Source organism: Anabrus simplex, chromosome 3 (genome assembly GCF_040414725.1).
Source record: "Anabrus simplex isolate iqAnaSimp1 chromosome 3, ASM4041472v1, whole genome shotgun sequence".
Classification (NCBI taxonomy): domain Eukaryota; kingdom Metazoa; phylum Arthropoda; class Insecta; order Orthoptera; family Tettigoniidae; genus Anabrus; species Anabrus simplex.
In genome coordinates this window covers 464,222,952-464,245,766 of record NC_090267.1, presented here as the reverse complement: position 1 = coordinate 464,245,766, position 22,815 = coordinate 464,222,952, and the positions used below count along the sequence as shown (strand labels likewise).

The 22,815-nt window shown below is 38.8% G+C and overlaps 1 protein-coding gene across 1 annotated transcript; it reads left to right on the top strand.

Moving 5' to 3' along the window:
• The first annotated feature begins 378 nt into the window (after positions 1–378).
• Positions 379–11,187, top strand: tko (technical knockout). Its single transcript, XM_067144648.2, has 2 exons — positions 379–673; positions 10,796–11,187. Exons 1-2 carry the CDS (start codon positions 616–618, stop codon positions 11,137–11,139), a joined length of 402 nt encoding a protein of 133 aa, XP_067000749.1. The 5' UTR covers positions 379–615; the 3' UTR covers positions 11,140–11,187.
• Positions 11,188–22,815: the final 11,628 nt, after the last annotated feature.

Genomic DNA, 22,815 nt, shown 5'->3' with positions numbered 1-22,815 from the left:
CATCGGCAATCAGAGTCAATATCAGAACGTCAGCTGGACTAAGTCATCTCCCCGCAGTTTCATTTCACGACATCATTGCAAATATCAACGAAAGTAACCTTTAAGATTAATCATTTTAACAGTATTAACCCATGTAATATTCTCCATACTTCTAAATTACGATAAATCGGCAACCAAAGTCAATATATTTTCCATAAAAAAGTACGGTATGCATTTCTACCGCAAATAGGTCGGCCGCCAGCGCCACGTGTCGAGTTGTGTAACTACTCCGATTACAGTACGTGGACCCGATTGTCAAGGCCGGTAAGGAGCTAGCTAGAGCGACGCATCAAGTCGGCCGTGCTACCACACACACGCCACATGTGTCGCTTCACAAGGAGAGCGGCGAGAGATCTAGTCGGCCGTGGTACAGCTGGGCCCTTGAAAAACAAAAGAACATCAAAAGGAAGAGTGTAAACATTGAGGATAGAATATACTTAACATAGTAATTTCTGTTACACGAAGATTTGTGACTCACGATTACGATTCCCACTCAAAGAATTCTGGTAATCTGGTAGATTTGTTATTGAGTATTTATACTGGTATCTTGTGATACACTTTATAGAAAGTGTGAAGATGAATTTCGTCTGTCAGAGGCTATCTCAAATGACCATGAAGGCATGTACTATACAAGGTAATTCCAAATGTTTTATTGACAGTTGTTATTTTCACATTATAATATGGTAATACTACCGAGAAAGCTCGGCGTCGTGTTCCAAATCTTGTCCGAAACCTATCCTTGTGAGTAGATATGACAATTCAGAAGTACAGTATTATATATTTCTCAACAACAGCGTCTCAGTTTCATATAGATTCTGGTATTGATTCTATCCAAAATACGAGAGAAATGACCTAGCTTACAATATAGGGTCATTCGTCTGCCTCTTCCCTTGAGGCTCCGGGTTCGAATTCCAGCCAGCCTACGGATTTTCATTCTTGAGTGTCTGGCACCTTAGCTAAATGGTCAGCATAGTGGCCCTCTAAGGGGAGATTTTAACCTTAAATGGTTAATTTCCTTGGTTCGGGAACTGGATTTTTATGTTGTCCTCAACATCCCTGTTGCTCAACCACCACACACAGTAGCCACAATTATTTTCAGTTTCCTATACACGGTAAATGTCGCCCACCCTCGTTGGAGGGTCTGCCTTACAAAGACTGCACCAGGCTAGCAATAAGCACTCTAAATTTTTATTAATAATTCTTGAGTGAGGGCTGTAATGGGGTTTGCTCATCGTCATGACTTCAATTGAAGAGCTCTTTAATATGAGAGGTAGCAGACCTGGTCAAGATTGCCCAGCAGTTCTGCTAAGGATCTTGTCACATTGATGCTGACCATGCAACACCCTGCAGCTTGCCAGGCCTTTAATGGGTTGTTCATGGCTTGGGTTTGTTTGCATGTTTTTTTTTCCTGTTGTTCTGTACTTACTAATATTAGTGTTCATGCTCTCAATGAGGGTAAAATCTTCCATTTGACACTTATGAATCTAGACTTCAGTAATAAATAACTTATTCTGGGACCTGTTTACCTTTGCATATATAGTCCGCGCACCTTTTAGCAATATTTCTTTGTACGGGTAGGAGGAGTAAAGAGGGACCTCTCCCTGTTCCGGTAATACTGCCAACTGAATGGAAATGAAATCTGAATTGAATCGATAATATGATTGATCGACATTAATTTTCTAAACCTTTATTATCTTAAGCCAACAACTGTGTCATACATACATTATATAACATTTCTTGATGCGAATCTTGTTCCCAGCATGAATTCTATAGTTTGGCTTTGCTGTGTAAACAACAACAGTACTAGTACGTAAAGTGTACACCAGATGTCACACAGCGATGCATAAGCGATTCATAGTTTGTATTTCAAAGATTGCCAATACGAATCTCGAAAATACCTGAGGTCGACCTATTCAGCACTAGGGTGTCCATGTATCGCTAAAAGGTGCGCGAACAGTACTTTGTCCACTGCACTTTCCAAGATCCATCTATCTCTCATCTATTGTCACAATTTTCCTTACTTTTATCCTCGCTTTCACTTCTGTTTCTACTCCTTATATTGGTTATATGGTAATTAAGCTTGGTTTTGTTTAAATTCATGGCCTGAGGGGAGCATTATAGCTGAGTGTTGTAGTCACTGGCTTTTCACCAAGGAAACTGTGGTTCATTTCCCGACCAGAAGATATGGGATTTTCAAAATGAAAAATCAAGTCCCTGTACTTCAGATTCCATGCAAAACAGAAGATCCCATTGGTATTATTGGTATGCTTGACCTTTTTTTTTTTTTAATTTTTTTTTTTTTTATGAGAATACACCTCTGTGGATTATTATTGCTGAACCATCTTTCAATACATTTTGTGAATTTAAAATAAATTATCTTTGTTTTGATTTGCTTTGTCTTCAAAGCTATCTCATGGTGTTGGGAAGGTCAGTAAATAAATAGATTAACTCTCAAGTAATATGGTATTTAATGGTTTCAATACAATCTTAATTTAAATTTAAACAGAGTTTTGGGGGAAAACCTGTTGGAGAGAATTGTTGGAGAAAAAAATTAATGGGAATGATGTGTTTTTAAGATGATTGAAACAAATATTGAACAATAGCATAGGATAAGATACAACTCACTTTCCCCAAATTTGAAACATTGGATTGCTAATTTCTGTATGAAGTTCAATCAGAATGGAGACCTTGTTTTGTGACATGCAGTTCATATAGTTCAGGCACTGATTTATTGATAGTGGAAAATAACTGATGATTTTCCTGTGGTTTTTTGAGAAACAAACAAGTAATTGAAAAACAAGAACAAATTTTTGGAGAAAATAACTTTTATTCATTATGAAATAATTAATATTGTTACCAGGCACATTTTTTATTAAGTTGTATTCTGCAATGCATTTCAGAGCTACTGGTAACAGTATTAATTATTTCTTAACGAATTAATTCACAGTAATGGAAAAGGCCTACATTAAAACATGATTATAGCAAAGCAAAGTCATCTCTGTACAGGCCATGAAGGCCCCGGGAGGTGTGGAAGGTAAGGGCTTCCATTATCCGTAACCTCGGCACTTGGTGGGGTAGAGTGGTTAGTTCTACACTCGGCCGCCTTTGCCCCCAGGAATTAACCTGGTACTCATTTTTGGTGTAGGCTGAGTGAACCTCAGAGTCATGTGCACCTCCACCAGTGGAAATCTTGTTTCTTAAATTTTTCGACTTCCTGTCAGGGAATTGAACCCACATCCCTCTGGGTGAACCAAACATGCCTTTACTGCCTCGGCCAGGCAGCCCCTAAAACATGGTTATGTTTAAGATTTAAAAAGGAACTTTTATCCTACCTGGTATTATCTGTTATTTAAGACTAGCTGCTGTACCCGTGCTTTGTTACGGGATTCTCAGAAAGACTGACTTTATGGTTTTCCTACAAAGAACTTAGGCCATTACAAAAACGTCAATAGGAATGTAGGGATTAAAAGCAATGTCATCATATAAAATACTCGCTCAAATGAAAAACCACACATTTTCTCACTTTTAATGAACAGTACTACGATGGAAAACTCTAAATTCCCATGGAGGGAATTAGATATTTTTCACCAATAGAGCATGTCAAAAACGGACGAGTCTAGTGTCAGACCTAAGACGAAACGCTGGTTAATAGAGCAAACGCCTGAAAAGCCTTACATCTGATATGTTTTTGACAGTACTATGATGCCGATCTAACAGTCCAAAATTCCAGTGCTGGAATGACCAGGCCGCAGACAACCATGAACACTGCTCTGCCATTGTTCCGTTAAATATACATACTGCTCATTCCAATCATTGCCTCAGGGTAGGGTTTGAATAGCTCGAAGGCTATGATGAACCAGTTAGTTACGTACCAGTAGTATCAGAAAATTTATGAACCAGAGGAATGGCATGCTTAAGAAGAAAGTGAGTCGGCCGTGTGGTTAGGGGCGCACAGCTGTGAGTTTGCATCCGGGAGGTAGTGGTTCAAAAACCACTGTCAACAGCTCTGAAGATGGTTTTCCATGGTCTCCCATTTTCACACCAGGCAAATGCTAGGGTTGTACCGTAATTAACGCCAGGGCCGCTTCCTTTCGACTCCTAGCCCTTTCCTAACCCATCGTTGCCATAGTACCTATCTGTGTCGGTGCGACGTAAAGCATATTTAAAAAAAATACTCTGTATACCACAGTAATCCCATCTATCGGACATGACTAGCAACAGAAGACACAAAGCACATCACAACAAACAGTGATCAATGTAATGTTATTGTTGTTCAATGTTATGAGTTTTCTGTACTGTAGGCCTTCACATTTAGTTTTCTTTCTTCTCTGTGATATTAGGGAATCTAACAAAATTATTTGTAGCGTGGACTGTAGTTCCTTATTTCCCGACTTAACATAACGATTTTCATTAAATTCTGTTTACCCATTTTCTCATGACTTGGCGGTGATATGGACTTGGCAACAAAAATCCAAATTCATGAATGAATATCTCTGTTATCATAGCCGGTAGATAAAAATGTATAACACATAAATGATCGGAAATTTAATACTATATAACTTTAGTCCTCCTCTGCGAACCATGTGACCTTGACGCGGTGGGGAGGCTTGCGTGTCCCAATGATGCAGATAGCCGAGCCGCAGGTGCAACCATATCGGATGGGTATCTGTTGAGAGACCAGACTAACGAATGGTTCATCGAAAGGGGGGTAGCAGCCTTTCGGTAGTTGCAAGGGCGGCAGTCTAGATGATTGACTGATACTGCCATGTAATAATACGCAACATGGCTTAGCTGTGTTGATACTGCTACACAGCTGAAAGCAACGGGAAACTACAGCCGTAACTACCTCCCGAGGACATGCAGCTCTCTCTGTATGAATGATGTACTGATGATGGCTTCCTCCCGGGTAAAATATTCCGGAGGTAAACTAGTCCCCCATTCGGATCTCCGGGTGGGGACTACACGAGAGGGGGCGATCATCAGGAAGATGGATACTGACATTCTACGAGTCGGAGCGTGGAATGTTAGAAGTTTGAATCGTTGTGGTAAGTTAGAGAATCTGAAAAGGGAGATGGATAGGCTAAAGTTAGATGTAGTTGGTATAAGTGAAGTACGTTGGCAGGAAGAACAGGATTTTTGATCAGGCGACTACCGAATTATCAACACGAAATCAAACAGGGGAAATGCAGGAGTTGGTTTAATAATGAATAAGAAAATAGGGCAGCGGGTAAGCTACTACGACCAGCATAGTGAAAGAATTATTGTCGTCAAGATAGACACCAAACCAATGCCCACCACAATAGTGCCGGTCTATATGCCTACTAGTTCAGCGGATGATGAAGAAATTGAAAGAATATATGAGGAGATAGAAGATTTAATACAATATGTAAAAGGTGACGAGAATCTAATTGTGATGGGAGACTGGAATGCAGTGGTAGGCAAAAGAAGAGAAGGTAGTACAGTAGGAGAATTTGGATTGGGACAAAGGAACGAAAGAGGAAGTCGGCTGGTTGAATTTTGCACTGATCATAATTTAGTCCTTGCCAATACTTGGTTCAAACACCACAAACGACGGCTGTATACGTGGACGAGACCTGGCGACACTGGAAGGTATCAAATAGACTTCATTATGATTAGGCAGAGATTCAGAAACCAGGTGTTGGATTGCAAAACTTTCCCAGGAGCAGACGTGGACTCTGACCACAACTTGTTGGTCATGAAATGCCATCTGAAGTTGAAGAAATTGAAGAAAGGAAAGAATGCAAAAAGATGGGATCTAGACAAGTTGAAAGAAAAGAGTGTGAGGGATTGTTTCAAGGAACATGTTGCACAAGGACTAAATGAAAAAGCTGAAGGAAACACAATAGAAGAAGATTGGAGAGTCATGAAAAATGAAGTCGGTAGGGCTGCTGAAGAAATGTTAGGAAGGAAGAAAAGATCAACTAAGAATCAGTGGATAACTCAGGAGATACTAGACCTGATTGATGAACGATGAAAATACAAGAATGCTAGAAATGAAGAGGGCAGAAAAGAATACAGGCGATTAAAGAATGAAGTGGATAGAAAGTGCAAGGTAGCTAAGGAAGAATGGCTGAAGGCGAAGTGCAAGGATGTCGAAGGCTGTATGGTCCTGGGAAAGGTAGATGCTGCATACAGGAAAATCAAGGAAACCTTTGGAGAAAGGAAATCTAGGTGCATGAATATTAAGAGCTCAGATGGAAAGCCACTTCTAGGGAAAGAAGACAAAGCAGAAAGATGGCAGGAACATATCCAACAGTTGTATCAAGGTAACGATGTAGATAATTTGGTTCTGGAACATGAAGAGGCTGTTGATGCTGATGAAATGGGAGACCCAATTTTGAGGTCAGAGTTTGACAGAGCTGTGAGTGACCTAAATAGGAACAAGGCACCTGGAATTGATGATATTCCTTCTGAATTACTGACTGCCTTAGGAGAAACGAGCATGGTAAGGTTATTTCATTTAGTGTGCATGATGTATGAGACAGGAGAAGTCCCATCCGATTTTCAGCAGAATGTTGTTATACCTATTCCCAAGAAAGCCGGTGCTGACAGGTGTGAAAACTACCGCACCATTAGTTTAGTATCTCATGCCTGCAAAATTTTAACACGTATTATTTACAGAAGAATGGAAAAACAAGTTGAAGCTGAGCTGGGAGAAGATCAATTTGGCTTCAGAAGAAATGTAGGAACACGTGAAGCAATCCTGACTTTACGACTGATCTTAGAGGATCGAATCAAGAAGGACAAGCCCACGTACATGGCATTCGTAGATCTGGAAAAGGCATTCGATAATGTTGATTGGAACAAGCTATTTATGATTCTGAAGATGATAGGGATCAAATACCGAGAACGAAGAATTATCTACAACCTGTATAAAAATCAGTCTGCAGTGATAAGAATCGAGGGCTTTGAAAAAGAAGCAGCAATCCAGAAAGGAGTGAGGCAAGGTTGCAGTTTGTCCCCTCTCCTTTTCAATGTTTACATAGAACAGGCAGTAAAGGAAATCAAATAGAAATTTGGAAAGGGAATCACAGTCCAAGGAGAGGAAATCAAAACCTTGAGATTTGCCGATGATATTGTTATTTCATCTGAGACTGCAGAAGATCTCGAGAAGTTGCTGAATGGTATGGATGAAGTCTTGGGTAAGGAGTACAAGATGAAAATAAATAAGTCCAAAACAAAAGTAATGGAGTGCAGTCGAACGAAGGCAGGTGATGTAGGAAATATTAGATTAGGAAACAAAGTCTTAAAGGAAGTAGATGAATATTGTTACTTGGGTAGTAAAATAACTAACGATGGCAGAAGTAAGGAGGACATAAAATGCAGACTAGCACAAGCAAGGAAGAGCTTTCTTAAGAAAAGAAATTTGCTCACTTCAAACATTGATATCGGAATTAGAAAGATGTTTTTGAAGACTTTCGTGTGGAGCGTGGCATTGTATGGAAGTGAAACATGGACAATAAGTAGCTCAGAAAGAAAGAGAATAGAAGCTTTTGAAATGTGGTGTTACAGAAGAATGCTGAAGGTGAGATGGATAGATCGAATCACGAATGAAGAGATACTGAATCGAATTGGTGAGAGGAGATCGATTTGGCTAAATTTGACGAGAAGAAGAGATAGAATGATAGGACACATCTTAAGACACCCAGGACTTGTCCAGTTGGTTTTTGAAGGAAGTGTAGGTGGTAAGAACGGTAGGGGTAGACCAAGGTATGAATATGACAAACAGATTAGAGCAGATGTAGGATGCAATAGTTACGTAGAAATGAAAAGGTTAGCACAGGATAGGGTGGCATGGAGAGCCGCATCAAACCAGTCTATGGACTGATGACTCAAACAACAACATAACTTTAGTAATGTGGTATTCGTCGATAGGACCATTAATAACACAAATATTTGAGAATTACATTTTAGGCCTTCCCCTGAACTACCATTCCACTCAGCATGAATGAAATTATTTATGGCCTTGATTGTAGTGACTTATTTACCGACTTCGCATACTGATTTTCATTAAGATAGGACCACTAACAACATAAAAATTTGAGAATTTAAATTTAGGTCTTCCCCTGAACTACCATTTCTTTCTGCATGAATAAGATTATTTATGACCTAGATTGTAGCGACTTTGCATACAGCTTTTCAATAAGATAGGACCATTAATAACATGAATATTTGAGAATTAAATTTTAGGCCTTCCCCTAAACTACCATTTCTCTCAGCGTGAATAGGATTATTTATCACCTAGATTGTAGCGACTTTGCATACCGATTTTTATAAAGATAGGACCAATAATAAATAAATATTTGAGAATTAATTTTTAGGCCTTCCCCTAAACTACCATTTCTCTCAGCGTGAATAAGATTATTTATGGGCTAGATTGTAGCGACTTATTCCCGGAAACTACATAGTGATTTTAATTAAATTCTCTTCAGTCGTTTTCTCGTGATGTGTGTACATACATACAGACAGACTGAAATTACGGAAAATTAAAAAGTGCATTTCCTTGCTAGTATGGACACGACCGATACAGAAATACCATCCTTTTTTAAATTCTGAGCAGTGTACAGACAAAACTCTTATTTTGTATACAGGGTGAAGCGAAATTCGCGTGCTCGGATGCCTCACAAGCCAGCAATAAAAAAAATATCTCTCACAAAAGTTCGTCCTACGAGTATATCCAGGAGAAAAAGGACGTTGAAGAGTGGCAATCTGGCAATACTGTAACCACATGTAGGGTAACTACCTCTGTCAGCACGTACTAGTCGTGCTGTACATTTGGTGCAGTAGATAGAGTTTTAGGTTACCATGCAGGAGATCGAGGGGGTCGATCCTGGTTTGAGGCGTATGTTTTTTATTTCATAAATGTAGCCCAGGTGGTATGGTATCTGGCGTCTTAATCGTCAACAGCGATTGCAGCGCGTCCTCTAGAAACCATTTGCACTTACATACTACGATCCTAGAAATGCACAAACATTCGTTTTCATTGGTCAGCTTTGAAAGACGCCCCTTACACGTCGCACCACTTCATCAACTAGATGCGTTACATGTTCAGCGTTACTAAATTTTGTAAATGTAGGATACGTGTGACCTAAGAAGCGGTGTCTGACTGTATTACAGTATGTAATATCTAATGGAAATTAGCAAAGAAAAAAGTGCGCCTCAACCCAGGATCGAACTCTTGACCTCCTTCATGCTAACCCAAAACTCCATCCACTGCACCAACTGTACAGCACGACTAGTACGTGCTGACAGAGGTAGTTACCCTACATATGATTACAATGTTGCCAGATTGCCACTCTTCAACGTTCTTTCTCTGCCGGATACACTCGCAGGACAGACTTTTGTGAGAGACATTTTTTTATTGCTGGCAGGTGAGGAGTCGCGCTGCGACACCCGAGTGCACTTTGCTTCACCCTGTATATAGATGTAAGATTATGAAACCACAAAGAGGTGTAGTCCTATTATACCGTAACATGTGATTCTTCTACTCGAAAGTAGTGTCTGAGTGCTGGACTGTTAAAAAAAGCAAATGAGTTTATTTACAGTATTGAAAGGAATATCATTAAATCATACCCAGAGTGATCAGGTGTCTTCCTTGCCCTACACTTTCTATCTGGGATCTGGAAAGAATTTTTCCATTTATTCCAAAATGTTCAACAGTTTGAGAAATAAGATTTAATTACTGCCATATTATCATATCGTCTTAGAGAAATCTTGCTCTTATAAATTTTGCCGTAAGATGACATAATATTAATATTCTTGATAACAATGATGCTTTCACAGCTCATACTTGTAGATTTCAGGATATGGGCTTTTGGGGTTATGCCATGTCAAGAAAACAAGGTGAAACTCTTTACGTTTCATGGAGAAGTTTGCTCCGCGTCTTCATAAGAAAATCTCAACTGTTTACAAGAAAGTCTTCTACAATAATGAGCGTTTGAATTCAAGAATGCTTTGCTGTTGGAGAGTTGTTGTAGTAGTACGCTCGTTCGTTGCAAGGTGGCTCGTTGTATGCTGGCACAGCGCTCCATGCGGGAGCTGATGACAACATTAAGCTCCAATTAAGATGTTCCATCGCACCGTGTGCATGAGAAGTATCAGAGAGGACATCAGACGAATAAGGGTCGAAAGTGTAGAAGAAATAAATAGAAACTCATAAAATAAAATGCAATGAAAGACACCAGGATAGAATAGAACAGAGCTGAAGAATGGAAAGAAAGTATGTGGAGAAAACCAGAGGTTGATGATGATGATGATGATGTGTACACACGTTATTAAAGCATGACATTAACACATAACACATAGCTTGGAATGAACCACCTGGTGATGACGAACGTATGAATTTGGAAAACACCGAAACAAAATAACAATATAGAAAGGACACGGAAGAGAACTACCTACGTAAACCCTTCATCCTGGTGTCTTTTGTTGCATTTTATTTTATCTTATTTCCAAGTTTCTGCTTTTTTTTTTTTCCCCTAAGCTATTAAAGCCAAGACGTGGCCATTCTCGCACTGAAAAGTTCAGTACAAATTCTGCAGAATCATGTACTGTATATTGTAGAGTAGATGTAGAAAAATGTAATTTATCGTTTAGTGTATAAATGACATTATAACTTATTTTTTAAAATTGAAAATGGTATGTTTTGTCCTATGGCAATCTGCATTAGCAGAAAGAAATTTAAATAATAATAATAAATGTTTAATATCTGCTTATATATTATTTTTGTTTACAGATGTATTTAGTAGAACCATGGCTTCACTTACTCAAATGCATAGAACAGGACCACATTTCAAGACACGGCCTCCAAGACAACCTCTGGATGGAAAGCCATTTGCTAAAGGTGTAGTGCTCAAAACCCTTATCAAAAAACCCAAGAAACCAAATTCTGCCAATCGTAAGTGTGTGTTGGTACGTCTGAGTACTGGCAAGGAAATGGTGGCATATGTCCCTGGAATTGGCCATAACCTTCAAGAACATAATTTAGTGTTGGTTCGTGTTGGACGGTGCCAGGATCTTCCTGGAGTGAAATTGAAATGTGTACGAGGAAAGTACGACCTTCCTCATGTTGTTAAGTAGTTGGAAAATGTAATTTTGTGCTTAATTAAATTGTAATATATTATCTTACTACAGACATGTATCTCTTTATAATTTTTTTCTCAGCATCTTTTCTAGACTTAAAGACATGACTTCAGAGCAAGAATTTCTTGATTCAGTGTAGTATTTGTCAAGAGTTCAGTTAAATAAGAAAATTCAACCTGTTTACTATCTACTTATAAATTTACCTTTTATGTCAGTTCCCTATCAGATATGCCTATTATTATTTGATTTATGATTTTAAAAAGTATTCCTGATCCATCCATTCATTTGTGTTTCAGCCAACTGAGTGATTTGCTCCTTTGGCAGTGGCTATCCAGCGTCCATGGCAGAGAGCCCTCTTCTATTTGCTAGAGGTGTAGTGCGCAAAACTGCATGCAGTCATGCAAATTCCTATGTCCTCATGTAACTGGTAGATAGATATGTGATATGGACTTGCCTGTTGCTTCTTCCTCTCCAACCTTCCCTCCCAAATTGTCACTAAACAGCCCTCCACACCACAGACTGGTGTGTCATTCCTGAAATTGTCTCAGTAAGTTTTTTCTTTGCCGACTCGAGTAAGTACTTCTGTAATTTTAATTAACACTCTCGGCACTACCCTATTTTAACATGGACACTGACAGTGAACTGGGTCTTTTTCCTGAATTTTGATACATTATTGCACAACAGCAAAACTTACTACATAACTAATTTTTGTATCATATGAAAGTGTCAGCCATCTGAAATGAAGATGCCCATCAGGAAGTGCATATCTAATGTAATTTAATTATATTATTCTTATGAAAACATAAAAGAAATGTACGGAGAAAAAACTTTTACATTCAAGTTAGGCCCCTATACCAGTAAACCTGCTCAAACAATAAAAATGAATAATTTACTGTGGCTACTTAAGCCACAAATAAACACAGTTACATTTGAAATACAAAATTTACCTTTTTAGGAATTGTTTTGGTATAGTAGCCCTGAAAACATTGAGCAATGAACAGTCCAACCTTGCACTCTTTGCGCCACCTTCGTAGTTACAGGTGAATCATCAGCCTACGTCTCTTCATCTAAACGAAAAATAAGCCCAAATTTCTGGAGAGGTGAAGTATTTTTTATCTTTTATTCGGAGTAAAATAATGCAGCTAAAAACTTGCATTTGAAAGTGACGTAACAAATAAAAATCTTGTCCGAACTATCACTTGATATGTGATCTGGTTCGTAAGCAGAGTCTTCATCACTGTCATCTACAGTATATCTGAACCCACTTCTCACGATAAAATATCCAAGATATCACTATCATTGAGCCTGCGTGAGGAAATGTTTGCACAGTAATACAGCTAACAGCGCGACAGATTTAGTGCGCTCAGTACCCGGCACATCGAGTGCTTTGGTAGAGGTCACGATAAGGAGATTCTATCCTTTTTATCGTTTCAGTTGAACTTCCCAATAACTGTGGCATTCTAGTGGACACTAGATAAACTATTTCCCCCAAGAAAGGGACGAGAACCGTACGGGATACATGCAGCTGCCTATAAACACGCGTGATATACGGGTGCCGACGATAACCAGGAAAGCAGTTCGCCCGTATGTCGTACGGGCATAGTGTTGAGGTATTTAGCATAATGAAGTATGTACGGACCTTACTTAAAGCATTAAGTCAACACTTTGGAGATAAAAATCGATATTTTGGTTATTTTGGTGAAATTTTTTTAATAACTAAAATTGAAGAGTTTCTTTTTTCTTGTCACAAAGTTATTCCGCTGGATACAAACAATTTATCACTGTAGTAATGCTTTGTTTGCCAATTGTAATTTTACATTTAAATCCCATTTTTCTCCCATAATATTCTGCCAAATGTAACAAAATTTGTATGGTATATGTATCACAGCTATATTAAGAAACCTGCATATGGAATTTTTGACTGCAGAATTGTTTCAAGTAGTAGGGATTTTTAAGTCCAAAATTTTAGAACGTAAAAATTACACAAACTTCAGTACGATATATCTCCTTATATAAATTATGTACAGAAAAATCGATTCGTACTGCTTTTAAAAGAAGTATTATCTACCTAATTATGAATTTACATTAACTTGTTAATTAAATTTCATGAAAAAATGGAATAAATATTTCAAAAGAAAAATTTATTTTGCAGAAACTATTAATTGTATATGAAAGAAATGTTCATGATATCGTGAATTTAATGAAAATCTGTATGTTAAGTCGGGGGATGAGCCACTACAATCTAGGCTATAAATAATTTTATTCACGCCCAGTGAAATGGTAGTTTAGGGGAAGGCCTAAAATATAATTCTCAAATATTTATATTATTAGTGTTCCTATCGATCAATACTACGTAACTTAAGTTATATCAAATTAAATTTCCGATCATTTATGTCATACATTTTTACCGTACCGATTATGATAACACAGATATTCATGAATTTGTAATTTTGTTGCTAAGTCCATACCAGCACCGAGCCACAAGAAAATGGGTTAACAGAATTTACTGAAAATCCGTATATAGAGTCGGCGAATAAGAAACTACAGTCTAAGCTATAAAGAATTGTATTCACCCTGGGTGAAATTGTAGTTTAGGGGAAGGCGCATAAAATTAAATTTTTAAGTACGTATGTTATTGGTCCTATCGAAAAGTACTACATATCAAAAGTTATAAAGAATACAATTTCCCATCATTTATGTTTCATTCAGTTTTACCGTACCGACTATGATAAATGTGGTATTTCAGAGTTGGAATAAAACTAAATGTGAAGGCCTACAATATCGAAAGCACGTAACATTGATCAACAATAACATTTCATTGACCATTGTTGGTTGTGATGTTCTTTGTCTCTTATGCTGCCACTCAAGTCTGATAGATAGGATTACTGCTGCGTACCGAGTATAACAGCCTAACTGAATAATAGTGGGAAATAGCTGGGGATTTAGAAAACTTTCTTCTTTAGCATGTCATACCTCTGGTTCACACATTTTCTGATACTGCTGGTACGTAACACACTGGTTCATCATAGTATTATAGCTATTCGATCCCTACTCTGACACGCTGTTTTGAATGAGCAGTGTGCACACTCAGGCCCAAGGCAGAGGCTCACTTAGTAGTAGTAGTAGTAGTAGTAGTAGTAGTAGTAGTAGTAGTAGTAGTAGTAGTAGTAGTAGTAGTAGTAGTAGTAGTAGTATGATCTGGTCTAGAATTACAATTTAGGCCTATTCCAAATTATAGCACCACAATTCACTAAATAACTCAAAATTAAACCCTGAAAAGAGCCGTTACTTAAGAAAAGCTTCTTCCTCTTCACATTTTACATTCATTTTATTCCAAACTAGCTGATGTACCCGTGCTTCGCAACGGGATCCTCAGAAAGACTGACTTTGTGGTTTTCCTAACTGAAGTCAATATAGGTCATTACAAAAACGTCAGTAGGAAAGTAGCGATTAAAAGCAATGTTATCATACAATATACCCGATCAAATTAAAAACTGCACATTTTCTCACTTTTAACGAACAGTACTACGGTGCCAATCTAACAGTCCAAAGTTCCAGAGCTGGAACGACCAGGCCGCAGACCGCCGTGAACACTTTTCTGCCATTACTCCGTTAAATATGCACACTTCTCATTCCAATCAGTGCCTCAGAGTAGGGATTGAATAGCTCGAATTCTATGATGAACCAGTGTGTTACGTACAAGTAGTATCGGGAAATTTATGAAACAGAGGAATGGTATGCTAAAGAAGAAAATTACCTAACTCCCCAGCTACTTCCCGCCAATATTTAGGCAGATTGTTACATTCGTACAACTGGGCGAGTTGGCCGTGTGGTTAGGGGTGCGCAGCTGTGAGCTTACATCTGGGAAACAGTGGATTTGAACCCCACTGTCGGCAGCCTTGAAGATGTTATTCCGTAGATTTCCATTTACACACCAGGCAAATGCTGGGGCTATACCTTAATTAAGGCCAAGGCCGCTTCCTTCACACTCATAGCCCTTTCCGATCCCATCGTCTCCATAAGACCTAACTGTGTCGGTGCAACGTAAGGCAAATTTAAAAAAAAAAATACTCAGTACACAGCAGTAATCCTATCTATCGGAGATGAGTGGCAACAGAGGACAAAGCACATCATAACAAACAATGGTCAATGTAATGTTATTGTTGATCAATTTTATGAGCTTTCTATATTGTAGGCCTTCACATTTAGCTTTCTTTCGACTCTGTGATCTTAGGGCGTCTTATAAAATTATGTATAGCATAGACTGTAGTTACTTATTCTCCGAGTTTACATACCGATTTTCATTAAGTCCTGTCTTCCCATTTTCTCGTGACTCGGCGATGATAAGGACTTAGTAATAAAAATCCAAATTCATGAATATCTCTGATCATAGCCGGTATGGTAACAATGTATAAGACATAAATAATAGGAAATATAACATTATATAACTTTAGTTATGTAGTATTTATCGATACGACCACTAATCATATAATTATTTGGGAATTAAATTTTAGGCCTACCCCTAAACTACCATTTCATTCAGCGTGAATAAAATTATTTATGGCCTAGATTATAGCGAGTTATTCCCCGACTTTGCATACTGATTTTCATTAAGATAGGACCTCTAATAACATAAATATTTTAGAATTCCATTGTAGGCCTTCCCCTAAACTACCATTTTTCTCAGCGTGAATACAATTATTTATGGCCTGGATTGTGGCGACTTGTTCCTCAACTTCCCCTACATATTTTCGTTAAGATACGACCATCAATAACAAATATTAAAATCGAAAGCGACTTTCAACCTATTAGGTCGTGTTACGTACATTTTAGTACGTGATGAAGAGATGTTAAGTACAGAACAAAAATGGCCAACCAGACACCAGTGGGATCCGAACCCACAACCTTCCGATTTCGCGTTGGTTGCTCTACCAATTGAGCTATGGTGGCCTAGGTCATCTCTGTTCTGTTGGAAAGGATCTAAGCTACAGGTCTGGTACTACTACCATCACACTGTAGAGTGCGTTCAAGTTGCCCGTTGAGGGCCAAGTCAATGAATATTGAATTTTCGATTACAATGTGGTCGTGAAAATTCTATATCCATTAAATATTAAAATGTAGGCCTTGCCCTAAACTACCATTTCACTCAGCGTGAATAAAATTATTTATGGCCTAGATTGTAGCGACTTATTACCCTACTTTGTATACCGATTTTCATTAAATTCTCTTCAGCCGTTTTCTCGTGATGTGTGTACTTACTTACATACAGACAGACAAATTAGGCCCTACGGCAGTGGCGGCTCGTTTGGGAGGCGCTAAGGCGCGCGCCCCCCACGGGGTTCCATTAAATTAGGGAATTTTAATCTTAAATGTTAACAAGGGAAATATTTTACTATTATTATCAAGGCACAGCCGACTGGATCCCTCGCTGCGCTCCTGGCTAGCTAGAGCGACGCATCAAGTCGGCCGTGATCAAGGGCGCGAGTTGTACTGTACTGCGGCCCGATGCGCTGCTGGCCCGGCGCAGGAGGGCGCTCTCTCATAGCGGACCAAATACTCCGAGTCTCGCTCGACTGGCCTTGAGGGAGCCAATCAGAGGCACAGTAGAGATGTGCTGTTCCACTGCCTTCGTGATGACCAGGCCGTACTGTAACGAGCGCGGGAAAGCAATCAGCTGTTCGTTAGGGGGGGGGGGGGAGTTTAGCACATGAGTTAGTAGAGTTAAACATAGATTTTCGCAGTTTTATTGAAATTTTTAACGATGGCCGCGTGTTCACTCAGATATATGTGAGAATGAGTCGTCATCGACTGCATTATTAAGTGGAAAGTCGTTAATTAGTGAAGAAAACTTAGTGTGAGCGTGTATTTATATGCAGTTATAGGTTAAGAAGATCGTTCTTCAGTGTTTTAATTTATAGTTTATTTGTGTACAGTTATATTTATAGTGTAAAATTAATTGAGTTAGTGCATTCTGTGTTTTATTATTAACCACGAATTGTATATACGGTACTTGAATTAAGATGATCAGTGAGGGAAATCACCATGCCTAAGAGTTGCTGTGTGCCTGGCTGCAAAGCCAATTATAAACAAGGAGAGTACACTCCGGTATTAGTGTTTCCTTCTGATGAAGAACGAGTTAAGTTATGGAAGAAGGCTATTCCCAGAGGGAATTTAATAGTTAATCACAGCACAGTTGTGTATATTAAGCACTTTCCTGAAAATCACACCCTGAGAGAAATAGGCCTAAGAGTGTCCCGTCCAGATGGTGAGTTAATTTATTTTATTATGTCATAAACATGGGTAACATTAGGTAGGCCCTATATTTTTATGTAATCAGATCTACGGCTAATCTAAATTCGGTGTATTTGAAAATGCAAGTCTTATTTATGAGTATCGCCGAGCTCGATAGCTGCAGTCGCTTAACTGCGGCCAGTATCCAGTATTCGGGAGGCAGTGGGTTCGAACCCCACTGTCGGCAGCCCTGAAGATGGTTTTCCGTGGTTTCCCATTTTCACGCCGGGCAAATTCTGGGGCTCTACCTTAATTAAGGCCACGGCCGCTTCCTTCCCATTCCTAGACCTGTCCTGTCCCATCGTCACCTTAAGACGTATCTCTGTCGGTGCGACGAAAAGCAAATAGCAAAAAAAAAAAAAATTAAAAAATAAAGAAGTTATTAGTATCAAACAGCAGTGTGATTTATGTAAATCTTATCTTCTGACAGATTCAGATCTTATTTATGAATTACCTCCAGAAGTAAGATATCTGAATTTCCTAAATCGAAGGGGCTTAAAGTATCCACCAGACATGTCAATAGAACTTGGAATTGAGGTGTACAAAGTATTTTGTGTGTTAGTGTCAGATACATATAAGATGGTATTTCTAAATTCAGACGATCCTAAGTGTGTCACAAAATCTCTGACTTTGGAATCAATGCAGTTGGCAGATTCCCTAGTCATTTGTGACTGCGGGAAGAAATTGGAAGACCTGGCCGGACAGTGTAGGCCTATTTATATTTGGGTGATTAAATTTTTAAAATAACTTTTCCAAAATTCACACCGACTTGTGTATTCAACAAAGTGCTTCAAAGAGAGCAGACCTACTCCATACTGGTGTAACTTCCTGTAAGAGGTCCAGGAAAGCTGCAGTGTTCATGGAGTGGAAACAGTGAGGTACAGAAATAATTTATATTTGTAATAAATAGTAATGGTAATTGGTTGTATGTTTTCTGTCAGTGTGTATGATGTGAATGTTCCAGTTGATCAGAAAATGGATAAAATCGCAAGAACATGTCTTAAAGTGTTAGGCTGTACTCACGCAAACGAACGTATATATGCGAGAAATAGAACGTTACGGAGAAGGATATGCATTGTATGTCAGAATTAACAAATATTTGAGGATAGGTTTTGGTTTTATAAGGTGTTAACAGTTCTTTAAGTAATTTAAACGAGTGTGTTATTCAAGCGGAGCGTATGCGTATCGCCTTCAAGTCCCCCCCCAAAGCGTGACGTCATCAGAGGTACAGTACGGCCTGGACATTACGAAGGCAGTGGCTGTTCTAACGGAGATTCCGGCGCGTTTCTGCCGCGGCCTATCGTTGCAGCCAACCTACCCGAAACATTGTTGATTTGATTTCTTTTTAACAGGGGTCAGTTTGTGCCATTTCTCTCCTAAAACTAGGAACTATTTTACTGAGGCACTTACCTGAGTTAAATGTGCCGGTATATATTTAAAATAGCCTTGTAATTTTTAGGATTATTAACTAACGAAACAAGTAACGACTGTAAACTACTGTCTCCTCGCACTTGACTCATGTTGGCCATACTCGCTGGAGAGCGCGATGTTTAGCTGTGTGTTGATGAATGATCTCGTGAGTTGACTGTGACGAGGTGAAATTAGGAGAAAGGTTGTGATTTATATGTAGGCATAGTGTTATGTTTGCACTTCGTATAGTATGATTACCGTCGAACATATTAAAGAACTAACGTTTTCTTCTCTTTCTATCGAAAAGAAAGTCGAACTGAACGAGTGTGGTAGGCCGACGCCAGACTTCTCGTTGAAAAAACCGGAGACCAAGGAAAATGAAAATAGGGCTTTTCAAAGACAAATTAATTCTCCTGATGTATATAACAAGAACGCGCGGATATGTGGAAGTGATATCTCAGAAACCTTTTACTGCATTCCTTGCCTGCTATTCTCCCGTTATAGGAAAGGAGATAAAAGGATCACCACAGGGGTGATATCAATAGTACCATGGACTCTGAAATGCTTGGTAAAGTCAATGTCGTGTCTTGTTTGAGTGATCACTACAGTGAAACTATTCGTAAACATACTGTAATTCGATCGTGGACAAGAACAGGCAAATGTTAAGAATAATAATAATAATACAAACAAAAGCGGACATGAAGAACGCACAAATTCAACCCGAAGACATTTTGAATCGAAATATATATAGAAAGAAAATTGACACGTGGGAAGTTACTCCAGAGAATGAAGTACCAAAAAGAGCAGGTACCAAGTGGACGTAAGAAAGGAAGAGGATCTTTAGTCAACAGATGAAAGCATATCATAAATAAAGCTTCGTGTGTTCCAAAAGGGACCATTCACGCATAATAATAATAATAATAATAATAATAATAATAATAATAATAATAATAATAATAATAATAATAATAATAATAATAATTGCATATGCATTGCACCGTATAGTGTTCGAAGTGTGTATCTTGATGACATGGTTTGAAGAACTTGAGATATATTATGGAATTATGAAACTAAGGCGCGCCCCTCACTGCTGATATACACGAGCCGCCACTGCCCTACGGAAAAGTAAAAAAGTGCATTTCCTTGTTACTGAGGGCACGATTGATACAGAAATACCATTCTTTTTAAATTCTGAGCAATGTACAGACAAAACTCTTATACTGTATTGTAACGGTTCAAATCCCGTTACAAGATGATATCTCTATTTTTATTATTGTATGATTTTATCTGTATTTTATTATTATTATTATGTCAGTATTATTATTATGTTATCTGTGATATTGTTACTATTATTGTAATTATCAGTCTTATTTAATTCGATTTTGCAATTGCCTGTTGCTTGCAAGATTGTACTTAGATGTATGCATATATACGTATGTGTAGAGTAACACTCAATACCTGTACAGTGAGAATTGTTGTATATATCGGAGATTGTGTGTGACGTTGGGACATTGTGCAAGATTAGTGGCGATTCTGCCAAGTCATCGCCGCGCCATGGCTACGGCATTGTATTTATTTAGATATGCGCTCACGGAGTTAGCCGCCTGCGGGCTATTTCACCATTGGATGTAATATCTGTCGCGTAGGTGGGAGTATGTCATGGTTATTTCTGGAGATTACGTAGCTGTGTCAACCAACGTCTATATAAGGTGGGTGCATATTGTAGCGTCAGTCATTACTTATACGGATGCAGTACAGTGAAGTAGTCTACTAGATCAAGAGGCCTTAGTTGGTCAGTGAACGAGAGATGGTGAAGACTCAGTGAGCCATTATTGGTCATTGAGAGCGTGAGACCAAATGGTTGGTCCGTCACTTAGTGGAAGACGCGGACGCAAGGCTTACCAAGGAGTCAGAGAGGGCAACCCTGGACCTGCCAAGAGGTCATACCATATTGACTTACAAAGAAGTCAGATGATATGGAGAAGAAGCAGTTACAAGGATGTATCACCAAGTTAGGCGTGACACATCTACAGTAAACACCAGAGCAATGGATTACGTCGTAATTACACTCAAAGTGTTGAAGGTACAGTCAAGTGAATCAGTGAGGGAAATATTTCGTATAAATTGTTAAATGTCCGGTCAAGTAGAATTCAAATTCATGCCTAGTTTCTTTCAGTTGCAATGTCATAATTTCATATTCTCATCTGTTTTATCGCAACAAGACTCACTATTTTTTTATATATTATTTAAAGAATATATATTGTTCTATCAAACGAATTCATAGTTTTATTTCATTTACAGTAAAATATCTTAACCTCAAAATTAATGGGGAAACCGAACGCCAATCTCCTTTTCCCAGAACTTATATGGTATGTTGTCAACAGTAAGCTTATTACCCCACACCCTAGAGATGGTCAAGAGTCTCATTCTATTATTGCTGTACTGAGTGACAGCTGGCGCCCTTCAAATAACGTATGTGTAAGTAAGCAGGTAACAAGTAAGTGTGAGTACAAGGTTCGACGAGTGTGTATTTTATATAATGAATATTAATTTTCAGATTTTCCATTTTAAATGAAGATATTCAGATTTTCAAGTTGAATGCAGATTTATATGTTTGTAAAGTTAGTAAGAGAGTTAGGAATATCTCAGTATATATATATATATATATATATATATATATAGGCTAGATTAGCAGTGAAGAGGGGGTTTCTCCTCTGTCTTGGAGGAAAAATTCGCCACCAAGTCATAGAATTTTCCGCCGCCAGTGTAGTGAATTGAGATTTTCCGACTCATCGGGTACTCCTAGGAAACAGATTAGTTAAAGGGCGTAGTTTTTGCCCTGGGACCCTCCAGTATTCGACCCCGCTACACCGCCAAAAAAAGACGAAGAGTGTACACGGATCACGGCTGTCTGCGGCTTGGTCATTCCAGCTCTGGAACTTTGGACTGTTAGATCGGCAGCGTAGTACTGTTCGTTAAAAATGAGAAAATGTGTGGTTTTTCATTTGATCCAGTATTTCATATGAAAGCATTGCTTTTAATGGCGTAATTCCTGCCGATGCCATTGTAATGACCTATGCTCGTTTCAGTTGGGAAAACTACTAGAACAGTCTTTCTGAGGATGTAAAAAGGCAGGTGGAGAGTGAGTGTCTGCCATTATAATGGAAACTTCCCAACCTGATTGTGACTTAGGGTAAGCAAGCGGGGCTACCATTACAATGAAAATTCCTTAACCCAGTCTTCATATGGGAAAAGACGTTTGGTGACTTCCTCGTCACGTTTCTGGGGTAATGTTGAGCTATGCAATTTAATACAATCTTGCTCCCAACGTGTACACTACCTAACCTAGAATTATGTATACAATGTAGATTTCCGTGGCGAAGCACGGATACATAAGCTAGTTAGTAATATAGCCTACTCTAAAAATTAGTAACATGACTCTGAGGGAATAAGATTAATTTCTATTGGTGTATAAAACTAGAGCCTCCGTAGCTCAGGCTGCAGTGCGCCGGCCTGTCACCGCTGGGTTTCGTGGTTCAAATCCCGGTCACTCCATGTGAGATTTGTGCTGGACAAAGCGGAGGCGGGACAGGTTTTTCTCAGAGTACTCCGATTTTCCCTGTCATAATTCATTTCAGCAACACTATCCATTATCATAGTTTGTTGTTAAAATGGTGTGGACGGTGATATTATTATATTCGTATCATAATTCGTATACGAGTTATTCATGGTAGAAGGTTTGAGAGGTTCTTTGGATGACGCAATTTAGCTTTGGCTCCAACTGTACGTCACTCGCAACACCGATAACACGTTTGCTGCAGCCGGCTGCTCTGTTGGCGCGCGGCGCGTATTTTAAGTTTGAAATACTTCAATACTGATGCTGGACCAGCGTCTCTGGTACAACATAAAGGGAACCCTTCATTCTTTCACGACTCCCTCTTGTCTTCCTTTACGGTTTATTTCTTTTTTTCT

Excerpts from the sequence above, each read along its gene's own strand:
- tko (XM_067144648.2), top strand. The coding sequence starts at position 616 with ATGAATTTCGTCTGTCAGAGGCTATCTCAAATGACCATGAAGGCATGT. Across the intron at positions 674-10,795 it reads GAAGGCATGTACTATACAAG|ATGTATTTAGTAGAACCATG; the intron begins GTAATTCCAAAT and ends TTTTGTTTACAG.